Source organism: Falco biarmicus, chromosome 5 (genome assembly GCF_023638135.1).
Source record: "Falco biarmicus isolate bFalBia1 chromosome 5, bFalBia1.pri, whole genome shotgun sequence".
In the NCBI taxonomy this organism is placed as follows: domain Eukaryota; kingdom Metazoa; phylum Chordata; class Aves; order Falconiformes; family Falconidae; genus Falco; species Falco biarmicus.
Window position 1 is genome coordinate 1,479,181 of NC_079292.1, and position 19,716 is coordinate 1,498,896.

At 40.2% G+C, this 19,716-nt stretch overlaps 1 protein-coding gene across 1 annotated transcript; it reads right to left on the bottom strand.

Annotated features, from left to right (window-relative positions):
• Nucleotides 1–1,309: 1,309 nt before the first annotated feature.
• On the bottom strand, nt 1,310–19,109 carry C5H12orf40 (chromosome 5 C12orf40 homolog). The gene is made up of 13 exons (XM_056342103.1): nt 18,948–19,109; nt 17,996–18,128; nt 17,442–17,508; nt 15,444–15,644; nt 12,373–12,479; nt 9,265–9,785; nt 8,962–9,025; nt 8,188–8,248; nt 8,013–8,079; nt 6,876–6,958; nt 5,658–6,297; nt 4,637–4,674; nt 1,310–4,145 (listed from the first exon to the last, which is right to left on the bottom strand). Exons 1-11 carry the CDS (start codon nt 19,048–19,050, stop codon nt 5,674–5,676), a joined length of 2,031 nt encoding a protein of 676 aa, XP_056198078.1. The 5' UTR covers nt 19,051–19,109; the 3' UTR covers nt 1,310–4,145; nt 4,637–4,674; nt 5,658–5,673.
• Nucleotides 19,110–19,716: the final 607 nt, after the last annotated feature.

Here is a 19,716-nt window from a genome sequence, read left to right on the forward strand (position 1 = left end):
CGTTTGTTTTAGTCCTGTTCTCCAAAATTGTGGGGGGGTCTGTATTACAATGCTCAGGGCCTGTGCTGCCCCACCTAACCTGTCTTAGACATGTCTCTGGTCCCCTTGGATAGTGCTGTGGCATTTGCAGCCTTGCCACCCCCAGAGCTTTTCTTCCCTCTCAGAGCATTTCCACAGCTGAGGCTGGTGAGACCTCACGTCCCCAGCCAGCTGCCGCCAGATCTCACGTTCAGATTGTCCATCTGAAGCCTTCACTCGGTGTCATTTAGCATCGCTGTAGTTGTGGAAGGGGGAGGTTGTCGGCAGTCACGTAACATGCCATCCTGCGAACGCCAGAGGACTTCTCCGTCCCCAAAGTGGCAGTCGTGGCCTGCAGTGGATGGCCTGGTCACCGCTGGGAAGTGGTGCTTTGGAGTAAGCTTGGCTGTGAGAGTGGTGGTGTTTAATCTTCCCGTGGCATGACAGCATCAAACCCTGACTGATCCTGAGGAGCTTCTTCGTTTTGTCCAGGATGTCTCATACAACAGCATGCCCTGTTACTGGACTGTCACAAGATGTGACTGCAGTCAGAGCCAGTCTCTGACGTTACGTGGCTTCCTCCACTCTCTCCCTGGTGTTCAGGGTACCCACAGCCCCCAGCTTGGCTGGGGGGCAGAGGGGGAGGTGGCTGCCCCACACAGCATTGGAGCTAAACTGGTGTCCCTGCCACTCTCTCACGGACTGCTAAAAATGATGGAAAAAAATCAAGAGCAAGCAAAGTATTTGTTAGCTGGGTAGCTTTTACATTATCTCTACACATCAGATTTCATTGTGGTGGGTGGGATGCATAGGGAGACCCTGAGGGCACTGGGACCCCCTCCGGGTCCCTGGTGGGAGGACAGTGGGGGCCCGTTGTTAGCCAGCCCTGAGGCGTTGCTGCAGGGCTGCCACAGGCAAGGCCCTGCGGCTGTGGCACTTGGGGTATGAGCTGTGCTGGGGTGAAGCACTGCTGCTTTTCATTGCTGCAGGGAAATGCGGGTGAGTGGAGGCAGGGCAGGCAGGAGCGGTGCTTGGAGGAGGTGGGGGCAGAGCAGGGCAGCAGCACCCAGCCTCGTTCCTCACATGCCTACAGCTCCTCTTCCTCCAGCCTCAGGCTCCTGCCTGGGTCACCGCGCAGGGTGGAAACCACTGCAGGCAGCAGCTGCCTCCACCTGCAGCAGCTGCTGTGAGCCGGCACAGCTTCCCTGGGGTCACCTACCTGGCACGGTTTATCCCCCCACCCCCAGCCCAGGTGGCTGTTGACAGCAGCTGGCTGTGGCCCAGAGCAACCTGCTCCAGCTGGCCCTGCCTCAAGCAGGATTTGGACTGGTCCAGCTCAGAGAACGCCGCCAGCTTCAGGTGATCTGGGGTTCTCCAAAAATGTATCTGTTTGCAGGGAGCTCAGCTTCTCTGGAAAGCAAACCTCCTTAGAGGCCTCCCATTTCCTGAGAATTACCTCCAGCCAGGGAAGAGAGTAAATCTCCTGCAACATGATGTATTGGCTTGTCCTATGATCGGCCACAGCTCTGGGTCCTTTGGCCAGGCCAGCTGTGTGCTGAGCCTGACACTGCAGCAGTAAATTGCGGCCTTCTCTCTGCAAGCATGCACGAACAGCTAATTTGGAAATATTTTCTCTCAGCTCTATTAAATAATACAGTGGCCTTCTTGCAGCCTCCTGCCGTATCTTCACTCACTTTCCACCCCTCTGTCTTTTGTCTCTGTTTTCCCCGTCACCTCACACAGAGCCGGTGTATCGGCATCATCTGCAGCCGCCAGCGTGCTGTGCAGGAGCTCAGTGCAAGCTGGTGTCCGTTGGCTTTCACAGCCAGTGAGCTGCAGCACCCAGAGCAAGCACTGTCTAGGTGCAGGGTGTGAATTTTCAGCAGTGTGGCTGGGCGAGAGGGCAAACACCTTGTATTCAGCTCAGTTATGAGATGTTGTTGGAGTTCAGTATCACCAGCCCTGGAGAAGCAAGCTCTGAATCCGTCAGAGGTTGTCAGTGAGAAGAGGATGAAGTGTTGCAGAGAGGTCATTCTCTTTTTGTGGGAACAGATGAGGCATTGGATGCGGAGAGTTGAATACTTTTCCTAGGAAATGTCATCCTTTCTGAATCTGTTGTCTGCTAAAACCCTTAAAAAGCCAATTCACAGTTTCCACCTGAGAAATAATCACTTGTGTAAAAGACTTAAGCTTCTCATTTCCCACAATGATAATCCTTCATGAAAATGAAATAAGGATTTCTAAAAAGTTTGTGGAGGCTTTTGCTATAATAACATTCAGCAACAAACTGCCCCATTAATGAAAGAAAATTTCTCTTGGTGCTTACCCAGAAAACCTTACCTTGCAGGTTACTGTAATTAGAGCTGATTTTATAGGAAAAAAAGGTTACCAGCTGCATATTAAAATTGCTTCTCACTGAAGCTTAGGGTAACATTTTCCATGAGAGTTTTTTGGGGTTTTTTTAATGCGTATTTAGAAGCATTTGAGTGCCACTGTTAAACCAATGTACCTAGTTTTTGGTTAGTTACAGATACCCTTTTCTCCTTTTCCCCAAGAAAACTCAACTTATAATTGATGCTTACCAAACACAGTTAAAAACATAACACATTTCTGTGGCCTCCCCAGAGACTTAGCACACGGCCAGGAGGATTGTCATGGATGAAAAAGGAGCGTCTCTACCTATGCTGTTGCCTCAGAGAAAGCTGGTGGTGCCTGACCATATATTGGGATGATGGTCATTACTAGGGTACAAATATTGGTGGATTAATAGCATTGGGTGCTGAAGCATCAGCTGAAGAAAGCATGATTTGAGGCTACCACTAGGAGAGAGAGTAGATTACTATTAAACCAAACTCAACTCTTCCCAAAAATCAAAAAAAATCAGGTGAAAGAAATCACCTGAGCAGCAGGGGAGACTGGCACTGAGGTAAGGTGAAAGCATGATTCTCTTCTAATGCAATAATAGTAATGTAAACACTTTAAAATACTCCTCTAGTGGCTAAAATGAGCACACTACCTTATTTATCATCATTGCCAGCACACATACCACTACAAAGACAGTTCTCTTTCTTCTGATTGCTTTGCAATTACAGGTAAAAAATGTAAGGTAATTGGATTTTATATGCTTTCATCCAAAGGCTTTGGAACATGATTATCTGTGGTGATTGACATATCCCAAGTGGCGCATTACTGCGTTAGAGACATGTATGCAGCTCTCACAGACAGCCAGCCAGAAAATGTGTGTCTGGCACCGAGCTATGTAATTTCAGTCCTTACTGGGAAACGGTGCAGCCTAGGCTGAAATCTGGCTGGAACCAGACAAATTGTGAAAGCTTCTGTATTAGTGGCTGAAGTGGAGATAAGCTATACCCACCGAAAGGTTTGAAATTCTGAGAGATCATTTAAGAAAGAGGTATTGCTTCATTTGAACACCTCGACATATATATCCATACAGTGCAACCAGCTCCCTTTTCCCAGTTCTGACCTGCGCTTTTTGTCCTGTAGGTTCATAGGAGCAGACCGCAAATACAACCTGCGCAGAGGCTTGCTCTGCAGATTGGAGTACCTGCCTGAATTTGGGTAGCTCACGTCACTGTAGAACAAAGCAAAATGTCAAAGTCCCAACAACAATGCCGCTTGCAGAGGTCAGTAGTGTAACTTCCATTGCAAGTTAATGGCAGTTTGTCTTAGGTTGGGTCACTTCAGCACCTCTCCAAGCCCAGCCACCAGAGAACTATCTGGCCACGCGGCAATTTGATATCTGCCCGTCTAATAAAAAAACCCTCCAAACTAAAGTATACTGCGCTGGAGCTTTTAGCTGTAATGTGACGCAGCATATTGCAGGAGGCTGGCAGACCAAGTGAGCTGAAGCAGTGTCGGCTGTGGGGAGGGCCGAGAAGCTGGATGTGCACCGCTGGAAAGGCTGACAGGTACGTACCAGGCACGGGGGACGGCTGGGAAAGGGCACGCCTTCGAGATCTCCTCATTCAAGCCAGCACAGGCTGCTGCTCATGGGGCACAATCTGAACGAGCTTCGTAACGCTGAGTGAAGAACTGTCCCTTACAAATTACCGGTGATGGCTGAGCTTCCAGCAAGTCATAGCTGTTATTCAGATAAATTGTAGTTCCTGCGAAGAAGATGAACATTGCAGTTTCAGATTAAAAAAAAATGACCAGAGAGGTTGCTTTGACAATAAATTGAGGCAACCTAAAAGAGAAAATCTGCTGATGTCAAGCCTTAGGAAGTGGGCAGTGAATTGGCTACATGTTACACATTTCAAAGGCCCAGCTTTGCAAACCACTTCCCACATACACAATTTATATATGTAAAAGACAATGCTTTTTTCTTCCAAGTACCAAAAAGTCCAGGGAAATTTTCTGAGATGCAGTTTCTAAAATGGCATAGCCATAAACCTGAACACTGTTGAACAATATAGACCTCGTGGCTACCTAAAATGGCTCTTAGCTTCAAAAACAGAACCCAGCAGAAAACACAGCCGCTAGTTTCATGATGAGAACAGGACAAAGAATGGTAATGAGTCTCATCAGGGCTGGGTGACACACATCCCTTCATCCACAAAATCTTTTATTACAAAACGTAGAAATAAAAGAAACTGACCTGGTGGGAATAAGGGCAGTGAATCTTTTAACAGCTGTCTGCAAGGGAGAAGGCACAACATATTAACCTCATAAAAGAAAATCTCCTGCACTGTTCAAGGAATAGTCTCCAGCATAGCTTTTGCCCAAGCCCAGTTTGTAATGAGCAGGATCCCTGCACACAGCCAGCTGGCTAACACTAGCCTACACACACACATATAACAGATGTATAGTAACATAGATTGATACGTATGTATAGTAAAGCTATATTGATATTTAAGTAGAAGATGTCAGTAACAGAGTGAGTCTCCCTGCCACCTTTACTAGGAACTTTTTTAGAAGGAAAGAATATAACCTAGAAACAATATTATCAGAAACTTTTATTTGTTGTGATTTGTAGCTTCACACAAATACTGAAGAGGAAAGCATTTCAGATTTTCAGTCTGCTGGCAAAATACAGAAGCACGTAAAAGATTTGTCAGTATTAACAGCTAGAGAATGACTCAATAGATCTGCTATGGAAGAAAAATTAAACATTGGGGTTTTGTAAAAACAAATACATTTGTTCTTTTTAAATGACATTGTATTCTATGTGTGCAGATGTACATTTTCTGTTGTTGCCCATCTCTGTATTTAGTACAAACATATGGCAAAGGCTAGTATGTCTGTCAAAATGGATAAGAATCAGATAATAGTTCTGAACTAAGAGCCATATCAAATATGTTTTGAAGTGAAACAGAATCTTTCTACTACCTTCAAGAGAAGCAAAGTCAATCCCAAACTACAGAATAGTACGGATATATGCTGGGGACACTAATCTAATTCCTAAGGTATATATTTACTAGTACTAGGCTATTGTAACAGCTGGAGATCTATAGAAATATCCATAGTTAGAGACAGCAGTAGGTAGATAGATATCCATAGTTAATACTAATTTAAAGCAAAGAGCAAAAAAGTATTTTTTCCAATCAGGCTAGAAAAATTAAAATATGTCAGTTCAATGAAACACATTGAGAACAAGACAAAACTTCTGTATTTCTTACGTGCCATTCTAGTTGCTCACTGCTTATCTCTCTTCTTCATTGTATCAATATAGTTCAGCACCTCTAGAGTCCTTCCGCCACCCAAACTCAGATACTCAGCCTCAGAAGAAAACGCCGCTATTCCTGCTATGCTGTCTGTGCCCACAGGCTGCAGCGCCTCATGCACTGACATTTTGTGCCTTCCAGCAGTGCCTGTGGCACTGGGAGGAGGGACCTGCCTTGGGCTGCAGGCAAAGGGGAGGGAGTTCCCACAGCTGCACACCCGCGTGGTGCCACACTGGGTGGCAACATCCACTTTCCCTATTTCTGTCACAGAGCTCTCAGTCTGCGATGAAGCATCACACCTGGTACTGCGGGTGACTTGCTCTCTTTTAAGAGCTTGGTGTAATGGGCTGCCCTCAGAAAGGGCGGTATGGATTTTGTTTTCCTTTTCTGTGGCACATAAACTAGAGTCTTTCTCCTGCAGGGGGTTTGCTTCTTCTCTAGTCAAAATACTGCTAGGCTGGAGAGGCACTGTTCTGGGGTGACAGGTTTTGGGGGGCTCCATGCCTGCTGAGGCTGAGACTAGGCAGGCATCATCTATCTTCAAGGACTGTTCATTCAGATATTCATTCTTTTTGGCTGTGTCTTCCTCTTCAGCCTGTTTGAACAGAATTGTGTGAATGCAACTGTTTAAATAGTTCAATAACTAAGAACTAAGTTAATGAAATAAACAGAAAGGCCAGAACTGTCTGGTTTGGGTTGTTTGGGTGGGCTTTTTTCATTCTTTCTCCAAGGATGTAATCCTGGCCTTTGTTGAAGAGAGCGTGGGTAAGGTGGACCTTCACTTTCACACAGAATTTATATTCTTACATTGTGGCATTTTTGTGTTCAAGAAGGACTGAAAACACAGTGTGTCAAATCCTCCTGCCTTACAGGCATGTAACGTAAAGCGGCTATACATTAAAGAAGAGTGCAGAAGCTTGCTTAGCATCTTCCCACAGTCATGTTACTATAATTTCACAACGCCTGGCATTATCTAGAGACCAGACGACATGGCTGTTAAACTACTTAGGAAAATTTACAGCTAATCATTCCTTGTCTTCCTCACACATGAAGTTGCCTTGTACAAAACAAAACCATAAATAAGATTCCAGCTACATCCACCCTTAGATGCAGTCGGGCATACAGATATCATTCAAATGAACCCCTGTGAACCCATAAAGGGGAAGTACTCACCGTGTCAGGACTAGAGCTGAAACAGGTGTCTGTTGGCCTTGGAGAGTAACTGGGAGACTGGCTGCTGAGTGATGACTCCGCATCTGAAAAACAAGATGAAAAGTTACTCACCAAAAGTTCACCAACCATGCCACTCTCAAGTACAGCCTGTAGAATTAAACATTACTACTTCTGATGTAGTTTTAAGATACTGTTCAAAGAATAAAGTGTTAGTGAGGTCAATACAGTTCTTGGCAATAACTAATTCTTCTCTCAGGTCAACACAACTTAACAGAAAGTGAGCCCCAGCAGCTGTTAATCACCAGCAGCTGAGCTGCACTACTCAAAAGGAGGAAGGCCTTTGCAGAGCAAGGGCAGGCAGGGAATGCAGGAGACTCCCTGCACACATTGGCTGCCATGCAAGTTACGTGGTTTTTTTCTTGGGAGATCTTCTGCTCTGAAATGCAGCCAGCACAGCTGACCCCTACAGCTACTGGGGGAGCAAAAAGGACGTGGGATCTCGCTGCTGATTCCCCTTCACTCTGTCCACAACTGGAATGACAGCATATAGTCTAAGGAAGGAGAATAAAGAATAGTAAAGACTAGACCAATAAAATGGCACATGTCAAACATCTAATTAATATATTAATTTATACAAAACACATGTCTAAGATTCCTTCCAATCAGCAGAGGTCTGCAGGAAGAGAAAGAAAGAAAAATACTAGCATTTAACTGGCACTTTTATTGTATGGTAATGTTAGTTAACTTGAGCTATGGTGTTCAGATTAGTACTCTTGACCTCCCTCATGTTTTTGTTTGTTTGTTTCAGCAGTTACACCTACTTCCAGATCTGGCTTTTCAGTTTAGGGAACAACTTTGGAGGAAATGGGACAATGAAAAAAAAGGTGTGTAATACTCACCAGAGACGTGTTAACCTGAATTTATCACTTCAAGGAAAAGCAAACACAAGTAGTTCTTAATTACCTGGCAATGCTAGTCATTTTTATACGGTGCTGTGTGAATCAAAAATACAAGCCCTCATCAAATGTAACATCCTAAAAAGATCAAAATACTTCTTCCTGGCTTTAAAAGTAATTGTTTCAATTTCACAGGAAAAAAAAATTATTTTTGAGTTAATAATGTATCAATGATACTAACCCTTCTCCATCTTGTGAAGATTTGAACTCACTCCAAACTTACACACTTTTTCTTGTGCTGCTGTGAACTTTTAAAAATAATGAAGCATTAGTAGTAAGGATTCAGCTGGATCACCACCTCAGATGAATGGTGCAAACAGTAGGTTTGACAAAAAAAATGTCTCCATAAAAGTTACCTCTTCAAATGCAAAGAGCTGGTTCTGTCTCCAGGCTGATTCTGCTACAAAATCATTGTCACTGAGAGATGCAAACACAGAGTTCTCTGGTAAATTATTTCCCCTCCTGTACTCCGCGCCCAACACCCACCCCCCCACCCCCCCCCCAATTAAAGTCATTACTGGTGACTTTTTTGTCTTCAGGGTTTGGGGTTTTTTAATCTTCAGTAACCATGAAATGCTTCCCACTATTGAGATCATTGAACTTATTTCTGAACATGAGATTTAACACCAAGAATCTGCTGTTCACAAAATTTTTTTCTGCTGAAATGCAAAATGTAATATGAGAGATGGCAGAAGATAGTGCTGCTTTGTAAAATGGAAGGTGTTAATGGATCTGAGTCTTTGACAAGAACATCTTTTGTAAAACATGGGGCACTCACATATGCTAACTTTAGCCCAGAGAAGAGACTAACTTCCTCTGTGGTAAGGTAAAGGAGACGGGGTCTTTTAGAAGGCAAGTCAGAGCAAAAGCTTAACTTCAGGGACTCAAAATTGTCTCATGAAACAGTTTTTCTCTGTAGTTATTATAGGCAGATGAACAATGGTATAAAGGACTTACCTGCGCATTGTTTTGTTCACATTATTCAGTACTGTTTTCACTGGGAAAACCTGGGTCCTCAGTAATACTGCTTAGAATTTTGTCTTTACGGCCTCTTAGCAGGTTTTCTCCAATTCAGCAAGGTCTCTGCAGTTATCACTAGTTATTAGATTGGTAATTTCTATGGCACTCACCTTTTTTTTCTTGAATAGTTCTGCATGTTCTTCTTTAAGTTCATCTGCTGATAAGCAAATGTATCTAAAATAAAAAAGTAAACCTTGATCATAAAACACAATAGCATAAATGCAATTTGAAAAGTAATGGGTTTTTAACTTTAAAAAATAATTTAAATAATTTGACTTAAAACTAAATTACTGTATTCTGGAGATTCATTACATGTTTTCAGTCAGGGCAGACACATCTCTGACTATAAAAGCATATGTCTTTAAAAGGAATATAAACCCCAGAATATATGTCCTTAAAATATTGACACGCACCGTTTGCATGTTTTTCTTTCTTTTCAGAGGGTATGAAGTAGTGCTGTCCCTCAAAACAGTCCTGCATGTGGGTTTTATGAAGTCCACTGGTTTTCTTGTAGCTTGCACTTGAGGCACTGTTACTTTTAAGTAAAACCTGTTCTGGAGCTGTGAAAATGCCTTTAAGGTGTCTGTCTACAGGACTTTCTTTTGGATTGATTGCAGGATAAACTTCTCTAGTATCATAAGGATAATTTCTGTTGGCCATTTGATTTCTATCATCAGGATCAATGAAAAAAATATCAGTACTGCTTTGGTTAACAAAAGGATTAAAATGGTTTGTGGAAGGATTATTATGTATTGGTCGGCTTTCATCTTCAAACAGTGCCAGAAAGGAACAATCATTTCCATCTTGGGGAGCTTTCAGTTCTGCAGTTTCTTTTGCAACATCAAACAATGGTTCTTTTATTCCTTCACTGTTTTCCAGTTTGTTACTGGTCATTATCACTGGGTTTTTCCTGGCAGAATTCATATAGTCTAGCCTGAGGGGTATGAGGTGGAGGGTGGTTAGACAAGAAAAAAACAGTTTGCTCAGTAAATAAATAAGCAAAATGCTAACTACTAACACAACAAATAATGATAATTTGATGATAAAATTCTCGAAGACTTTACTGCTCATCACACTTGCTTTTGTCCCAAAGGTACATGACATCAACTGAATTTTTTTTCCACTTTATAGCGAGGTTGACTTAAAAGGGATTCTGTTTCATGGTGACTCCAAACATACCAAGACCTGGAGCACATCATCCTGAGTAGGAAACTGTGATTTATAAATCAGCCACAGTATGTCACTGCTGCTCCACCAGCTGACCAAAGAAGTTCACTTTGGAAAACAAAACAAAACAAAAGGAAAAAAAAAAAAAAGAGAGAGAGAGAGGGAGAGAAAGAAAAAGAGGAAGACAGCTTCTTCTGTTCATAAAAATAGTTTGTTCTTCAAGACTAAAGTTCTCTCCTGTACTGAAAGCTCTAATAAGCTCTGTGTACTGCTTAATCCCTGGTCTCTTTAGGAAATTACTTCCATTTTCACTCAAGGTCAGTAATCCTAATTCAGCACAGAATTTTTTTATTCAGCTGTCAGAAGGCCTGTCAGACACTTTCTTTTGCCCATACTTCCCTACCTCACTTCTGATAGTAGTGGTTTTGAAGATGCTATCATGCTAGCATCATTAGCATGAAAGCTTACTTGGCTCTTAATCTAGCATTTTCCTTGCTTTTCTTTCTAGGCTTGATCTACTGACTGACCTTTCAAAAAATGTGAGCAAAAAGTTGAGAGGCTTCTGAAACAAAAAGAAGTGCCAAAGGTGGTCATTCAAAAAACACCCTTTCTTTAAAAAAAATTGAGCAATACTATCAATAGAACTTGCAAACTGAAATGTAGTACAGACAATTTACTGGAGAAAAATTCTGTAGTTTTGCTCAGCAAATACTTGGAACTGGATAAAGATCCTAGAGAACTTAAATGAGAGTGTCCTCTACTTACAGAAACCTCCCCAAAACAATTTTAAAAGACAAAACACTAACTAGAGCTTATTTCTGGAGAAATTTGATAGATCTACATGAGGAAAGTAAAACCAGTTTGTGAAGCAATTCAGATGTTGCTTCTTCACTGCAGCTGAACATTTGGTAACGCTAAGTAAAAGTTAATAGTAGATGAGGAAATAAGACATCTAGAATTTTTAGTTAATATTTATTTATCTTGAGGTGCCACAGCTCTCAGATGTATGCACATGGATTACACCATCAGTGTGTTACAATGACATTAAACAACCATGTAAGTTTATACCCTGCTTTTCACCAACAGTGAAAGCAACTCCCTTCTCAGGAGAACTGTCAGCTCTTGAGGTATAAGACGGCTACAATGGATGAAAACAAAACAAGGATGATACAAAGAAACAGATTTGAAGAACTGTGGGAAAGGAGATGTTAGTGAACCATGAATGGTCAGAGGACTAAGGGAGGTGCCATAAGCAGATGAGTGCAGGCCTCAGGGTCTATGTAGAAATGAAAGAGGAGATGTAGGCGAGATAAGGTTACAAAAGGCTTTAATGTAAAGATATTAATCAGAAATTCAGCAAGATATACAGCAAGGTGAATGTTATTGCCATTTTAGGTTTTGCTGGAGAAAGCCAGGCAAAGCTGGGAGAAGAGAGAAAGAGAAAGTTAAGGCACTAAGACAGGAAGCTGATGTGTTCATCTAGTTATGATGTGGTCAGTGAGCTTATCAGTCACTCGACTCCCCAGGCAAACAGTTTGTAGGTACTTCAGGAACAGCAAAATAATATATGGCCCTTTTATGGCTCTATCCAGTCAAAGCTAGAGACTGACTGACAGGTACTTTCAACCAGATGGCAGACTTACGGAATGAAAAGAGTGAAGAAAGATTAGCCTTGTAATACCACTAGATCCAAGGCAAGAGCCCCTGGAAATAAACTGAAATAAAATGTTCAGTAAAAATGTGTCTGGCCCTAACCTTCTGTGATTAAAAAGATTTTTAATCAGCACATACAAAAAGAAATATATTCTAGTCTTCTATCCCTTCTTTTAAAAACAAAGTGTGTATTCTCATAAAAGTACTTTTGAACCAATTCTAAAAAAAAAAAATAATAACAGCTGTAGTAGGATCATATATGAAACAGAAGGAAAGAAAATGCTTTGTTCCTGGAATCCCAAATGTAAACAATGTAGGTGGAGAAGCTGCTCAATTGCTACAACATCAAGGTCATCAGACACTTGCAACAGTGACTCATGAAAGCTGGGGTAGCTACCCTCCCTGGGCCTCTTAGTAAATCTGTGCTTCTCGCTCAGGGTGAATTCAGTAACACCATCATGTTCGTGATGTTGCGAAAAATAGATTATGGTTCCAAGCACCTGCCTAAAATTAAATTTTGCTTTCTTTCAGCAAATTTAAATAGCTTACTATCTTCAGTCTTTCCATATAATTTCAATTTCTGTTTATTTGAAAAGCACCAAAAATCAGTGAAAAATCAAGTAGCAATAACCTTCACATTATCTTAGCATTTTCTTAAATTTGACTGTTATTTCTCTCTTGAATGTAAAATCATTGCCTACCTATGCAATGGCTTAAACAGTTCCGGAGGCATTGTATCAGACTTCCTGAAAATGCACTGGCTTGGAGGTATTGTAATCCAAGGGTCTTGATCAGAACTATTTCCTGGCTGAGGAAACAGTAGCAGCTGTCAAACTCTGAATATACATAATAGTTATAGTGTTTAAAACTTTAAAGCTGGGTTTACAAACAATATATATGTTTCTCCACTATTTTTACTTCTTTTTATCTTCACAGTAGAAACCCAAACCTTACAGCCAAACTGAGTTCTGTACTCATACTTTTCCATATTTGCCCATCTCTGTTAATATGCAAAATGTCCTTTTAGCACCCCATCCTCCCATAGTATGAACAAGCTTGATAGACTGTAACAAGCTGAAGTTCCACTGAAGATCACATAATCATAGAAAGCTGCTGTCTAGAAGGGACCTAAAGAGATACCTAGTCCAACCTGCTCAAAGCAGAGCCAGCTTCAAGGCTAGATCGTTCAGGATTGTTCAGGACTGAGATTCCACAACCTTTTTGGAGGGCCTCATCTGGTTCTTAGCTACTTTTCGGACAATGTTTTTTTCCTATACAAACAGAATTTCCATTGTTGAAAATTGTGGCTTTTACATCTTGCCATTGCACTGCATACCTCAGGCTCTGTCCTGTCTGTAACTCTGTTTGGACTGTGGAAGACAGCAGTTAGTTTGCCCCACGCCCCCACAGCTTTCTCTTTCCCAGGCTATGAAAGCCCTCTTCGCTCAGTCTCTCCACATTCATCGTGTGCTCCAATTCCCTAAAAATTTTTGTGGCACTTCATTGCTCTTCCTACAGTTTGTTGATCTCTCTCTGCTGGGGGTCCCAAAACTGGACGCAATATTTCAGATGTGTTCTCACGTATGCTGCTCAGAGGGAAATTATCACTTGCTTTTGACCGCTGGGTATGCTTTTTCTAATACAGCCCTCTGTGTAGTTGGCATTTGCTGCTACAGGGGTGCACTGCCAACTTATAAAACTTGTCCACCAGCACCCACAGGTCCTTCTCTGCAAGATTACTGCCTACTCAATCAGCCGCCACCTGCACTGATGTATGGGGTTATTTCTCTCAAGGTGCAGGGCTTTGTATTTCCCTGTGTTAAACTCTATGTAGTTCCTGGTTGCCTTCTGCTTGTCAAGATCCCTCTGATTAGCAGCCCTGCTGCTGTAATGATCACTGCCAATATGGTGTCATACATGAACCTGTTGAGGTGCTGAGGGTACATTCTGTCCCACTGTCCAGTTCTCTAATGAAGATGGACTGGACTTATTATTAATCTTTGGGGATCCCTGCCATTACTGATCTGTTGCTAATTAGACTTTGAGCATGACAGTTAAAAGCCATTTTTTTACCCATCTTACTATCTGCTCATCTGGTTCATACCTCCCTACTTTGGCTACCAGGATTTCATTGGGAAACCTTATCAAAAGCCTTCCTAAAGTCAAGGTAAATATTATCTGCTGCTCTCTTTTATTCATAGAGCTAGTAAAAGAGAATCAAGTTCATCAGGCACAGTATGGCCTTGGTAAATCTACGACGGCTGTTCCCAGTCACCTTCTTGTTCTTCATGTACCTTGGAATTGGTCTAGCTCCATAACCATTTCAGGGACAGAGGCGAGATGATACTTCCCCAGATTTTTGCAGATGGGCATAACATTTGCGTATTTCTTGACATTCAAAAGCTTTCCTGATCACCACAGTCTTTAAAAGATGATAGACATCTGCCCTCCAGTGGTGTCATTCAACTCCCTCAATATACTTGGACGTGCCCTGTCCAGTGCCATATATTTCTTTATCTCTAGGTTACTAAGGATTCCCTGACTTGTTCCTTCAATACTATTTTGCGCCACTCTCCCCCAAACTCTCTACTGAGCTTGAAGATATGACAGTGAGCAATCTTGTCAGAAAAGCCTGAAGCAAAGTAGATTTTGAGTGCCTCAGACTTTTCCATGTCCTTTGTCGCTGGGTCTCAAGTCTATACAGCAGTGGAAAGCATTTTCCTTGGTTTCCTTTTGCTGATTACACACCTAGAAGCCCTCCTTTGTGCCCTTCTCACACTTGTGAGTTTCAGCTCTGACCATCCTAACGCCACCCCTCCAAGCTCAGGGGAAGCTTTTATATTCTTCCTGGGTTGCCCATCCCTCCTTCCACACCTCCTTTTCCTATTTGAGCTGAGTCAGGAGTTCCCCGATTTAGCCAAACTGGCCTCCAGAACATACTCGTTCTCTTGCACATTGAGGTGGACTGGCCTTGTGTTTTGAAAACATATTTCTTGGGCGCCTTTTCCCTCCAGGTCAGCTTCCTGTGGATTTGTGCTTACCTGTTCCCTGAACAACTCAACATCTCCCTTTCTGAAGCCCTGAAGTACTCCTTCCTCACCTCAAGACTTTAAAATATCATTGGTAATACATGTAGAATTTGTTTAATTATTTTCAATAAAAAATATATTTTATAAATATTATATTTGCTATTACTTTTCTAAGGATGATTCTTTTAAGAACCCAAAAGTTAACAAGAAGAAAAAAATAGTAACAGGCATCAGAAGAAATAACTTTCAATCATTTCTTAAACTGAACTTGAATTAAACAGCAGGCTTTTCTCAATCCTTTTGGGAGCATTGAGAATACTGTAAGAACTATGTTACTGAGACAGTGTATGATTACAGATTAGGTCATGGTGATCACCTGGGATCATACGATAACCAGTTAAATTAATTGTACATTTAAGAAAGCTGTATTTATAATAGTATATACATTTCAGCTTTCTTTAACCAACTTTACAAGCCAGAAACAAAAGAAAGCCAGCGGTATGTGACTCACTCTTTCTGCAGATATCAGCGATACTGAAAGCTCAATGAACAAAAGCTCAAGTTAAGTGTATTTCATAACAGTGAAAGAAATATATTTGTATATATGCAATATTCATTGCCAGCAGCATACAAGAAACGTTAATCATTCACAATTACCTTCGCCATTACATTAACTCTACATCCCAAATAAATGAAAGTTAATTTAAAATAATTCTGTGGAAATGACTAAATATTAACCAAACCTGGTTTTGCAGCTTCTCTTCATAGGTCTGTTCCCAAGTGTTGCCCATTAAGTTTGTGTTGAAATTTTCTTCTGAGAGTTGTGTACAGTTAGAGGACCAAAAATCAGTAAAGGGCAATGGAGAGGCACTAAAAGCTCCTGTTATGTTGTCTTCATGTTTCATACTAGAGTCAGCATACATTAATTCTGTTACCTGTGATAACTAGACAAAACATAGCAAAGAGGTATTTTACTTATCTAAAACTGTTTTGATGTAAGCATAAAGTTCAAAGTAATCAAACCTTTTCATATCTTTTACATCTCTGCGCATATACCATACGCAAGAGAAAATTTTCATGGATTCTGATAAAGTATTTTCATTAAAAACATAAGGTAATAAGGGCTTATTTCAGGGAAACACATAAGTACCTACTGAAGTTGAAGCATACATACAAATGTTATCCTGAGGACTGATGGTTATAAATATATTTTTAGCTTTAGATGTGTAGGTAAAGCTGACTTGGTTCTTAAGTGGTAAAATGAAAAATATTTCACTCCATTCTATTGTAAAGAGAACTCTAGCATGTTGTGATACCAACAATGGTACCGCAAGTAGATCAGAACATGAGAAATGTGAAGGCAAAACTCATGAAATATCACTGTATCCACAGCTACATGGAAGTAATGCCTGTAATCCAGTTTATCCAGTGAAAGCAGCACAAACTACTAATGGACTGAAAAAGCCTTGTATATTAATTGCACAAAATCTTTGTACCACCAAACTGTGAGTTTCCAGAAAGCTGAAAATTATTAATTTTATAGCCTTTCTTTCTGTTTAATAAAGTGGATGTATTTTAATTTCTTAAATTGGATATACTTCAATTTATGAAGACTTAAAAACAGCCCTTTGCAACACACAGGCCTTAGACTTCCTTTTTTGATTGATACATTAAATTAGCTAGCTTTCTGTGTGTGCACCCTGCATTATGATGTGTTTTGATGAACTGATGTAAATCTATCCATACAAATGGAGGTTGAGGAGAAACTTAGGTATCATTCTGATTCGTTATTTCTGACCACACTAAATCTGAAATATGTTCTCTCTGTCTTTGAGAAACAGATGAAAAATAGTCATAAGGGAAGGCTGACTTAATGTGATATCCAGAAAAGTAGTGGTAGCTCATGGCAATCTTGGCTGAAACACATTAGCCAGCTGAAATTTTCACCTGTACAAAATAAGTCTTCCTGACTCAAAAGAAAGGAACTTCTAACACTAGAAAAACATCTGTCTTTCTCACTCTAGGAAAACATGCTTTGGCATTATGAATGGACCAAGAACATGCAGAATAATACCATGTAAGCATCTTCCACAAGCATCTTTTCTTCAGTCCTATCTGATATGAGCAGCAGGAGTCAGTGGAGCTATATTATCAAGCAAGTCTAATTAACCTAAACTAAGTGTCTTCTAACACATTGACTTTTTTGTTGTCTAGTCAGGTTTTTTACGCAACAGTGGAGGCGGGGGGGGGGGGGGGGGGGGGGGGAAGCCCAAATTCCATCTAAAGAATGTTTTCGACTGTAACCTCAATGAGTGTTTGAACTTCCCAACTGTATCTACTTAAAGTTCTCTTAAGTTCCTCTTACAGACTCACTTCTGTCTATGCGTCTCACATTTCATCATTTCACATTTCTGCATATTGTTTTTAATTTACCCGCTGTTGGCCTCAGTCTCTTTCCCATAATCTCTGTCCTTTCTGACTAGCTTACAGCACAGATATTCTTAAATATTTTTGAAAATTCCTAAGACAAGGTGAGCTTTTCAGGATTTATGTTAGAAATAGCAGGAACAAATATAAAATATGACTGGCAAATAATATATCAATATAGCCTTAAAGAGGAAGTCTTCATATCTTTCAGTATCCATGAAATTTTGTCACTTTTTGAAAAAAAAACACTTAAAAATACAGTCATTGCTGCACATTTTTAGCTTTACAACACTGATAACAATAATCCTACTTACATTATGCTGATATTTTACTTTCTCTGAGAGATGCTGCCTTCTGCTGTCCAATACTTGCTTTTGTAACCTTACAAAATGAATAAAAACAGCCTATGAAGTACAAGATATAAGATCTGTAAGATTAAAAACATTCTGAATATTAATTTCAAAATAATTTAAGAGTATTTTTCCACACATCCTAAAAAGGCCTGATTCTTTCTAGCAGTTAGAAGCAGCCAGCATGTGAGTCAGTCACTTTAGGTTGTCTGATGTTGGATGGGAAAACAGTGTTAAGTGGAAAATGCTGTTTGAATAGCCTGCTCTGTAAGATAAACTTAGTGTATGTACCTGACATGAGCAAAGAAAAATTATTTTAAAAAAAATTTCTCAACTTCTTGTACAGTTTTTTATTTAGCATTTACTCTCTCATAGTAAGAGTATCACTGGAATGCCAGGACTGACTGTAAAATTTCTTTGTCTTAGAATGATCTGTGTTCACTTAATACCCCAAATATAAGACCATCATGAAACACCTCTTCATTATAGCTTAACTACTGCCTATTTTATGTAAGTACCTGTTCTGGATGTCATCTAAGTTTGACATATGTTGTGTACGTAGTGGTGACATTGGAAGCTCTATGTTGTGCCTCCTAACAGGTATTTTCACATCTTTAGCGATATCAACGTGGACTGGCTTTCTCATGTTCTCTGCAATGAAAATATTTAAAATGTCAGCGCTGGGCTTGGAGAAAGTTTGGAGCTTCCTGAATTTTCATTAGAGTCAAAAACCTGTTTGTTTAGGTTTCTTAATCCATTTAAAGCCATATTTTTTGCTTTCTTTGTTACTAGCAATGCAAGAGCTCTTGTTCTAAATGGCATTGTAGTATAACATTATTTACAGTCTGCTACTGTGTGTAGACAGGCTCTGTTGCCCTCCTCAGTCACCTTCTAATCTTCCTGAGCATTGGACAACAAATTCTCTACAATCTGGATTACGAATATGTCACAGAGGATAAGATTCATAGAATCATAGAACCTTTTAGGTTGGAAAAGACTTTAAAGATCATCAAGTCCAACCACATCCTTAAGCACCACATCTACACGTAAAGAGTTAAGATTCAGGTTGTAGGGGTTTTTTAGGAGTTTAATAATGGATTTTAAGAAAGATACTCTGTGTAGAACTGACAGGCTATTCCAAATGCTCCCCAAAAGTTATGAAAATGGAAAAGGGAAAAAGAAATGGATATAGGGTAAAATTAATGAACGGAATGAGGAAGGTGCATAAGTGTACAAGGCTTTAAAGGTGAAGTAGGCAGTTGCCAAAGTTATTTGAGTCCTCTAACAGCCTGACTTTATTCAACCATAATTTTTGTATATACATACAATCTTTTATTTTAAAAATAAAACAAGACTTATTTGAGCTTTAAATTATAAGTGGAAGAACAAGAGCTAAAATAATAGCAGTAATAGTTAAGGATAACTGATCCTGTTAACTGTGAAGTAAGAACACTGTTACACTAAACTCACCAGTGTTGTCTTTTTTGTTTGATATCTGATTAACAACATATAGATTGAGGAGATCTAAACTGACTGCTGAACTTTTAGGAGATGATACTCCCAGAAGCTTCATCTTTGATTTAAGTTTCCTCTTTTCAAAGAATTCCTAGATTTTTTCAAAGAGAGAATAAGTTTTTGACAGAAGCTTCAACAACACATTAGAAGCATATGCAATTCTCCTGAAATTAGCATGAAAGACTTAGTAAACAATTCCTAAGAATGAAAGCACACAATTAAATCTCTCTGAATTCTCACACCCTGTCTACTGTTATTCAGTTTATTTTTATTGCCTTGAAATAGACCGCAAGTATAATTTGGTTATATCCAAAGTAAATCACTGTTCTATTGATGCCAAAAACTCAAAAAACTTAGTCTTTAAACACTCATGCCTCAAACTTTGTGTATGATCATTAAAAATATTTCTTTACAATAAAAGACATACTGAAATGCTGCAAGGAAAAAGTCTTAAAAAATTTTTACACTTGGGCTTTTTAGGCAGCTTATAAGTTAGTAGGCAAATAAATCAGCAAGATTTCACACACAGAGCCATCTTTAACGACACAAAGAGATTATTGTTCTCCAAATTTGTCTTTCTCAACATAGAAAATAGTCTTGTGACAAAAAAAAAAAAAAAAAAAAGTAAGGAAGAAAAATCTCTAAGAAAGGCTTTTTGTTGCAAGGAGTAAAAAGAGCTATGACCGACACTTTGAATATATCAGGCAGATAATTCTGGAAAATT

Bases quoted from the DNA above. Each gene is read 5' to 3' on its own strand.
- C5H12orf40 (XM_056342103.1), bottom strand. From the start codon at position 19,050: ATGAAGCTTCTGGGAGTATCATCTCCTAAAAGTTCAGCAGTCAGTTTA. The intron at 9,786-12,372 runs GTAGGCAATGAT...CATACCCCTCAG, and splicing joins CTGTTTAAGCCATTGCATAG to GCTAGACTATATGAATTCTG. The intron at 8,080-8,187 runs GTAACTTTTATG...TATTTTTAAAAG, and splicing joins AGCTCTTTGCATTTGAAGAG to TTCACAGCAGCACAAGAAAA.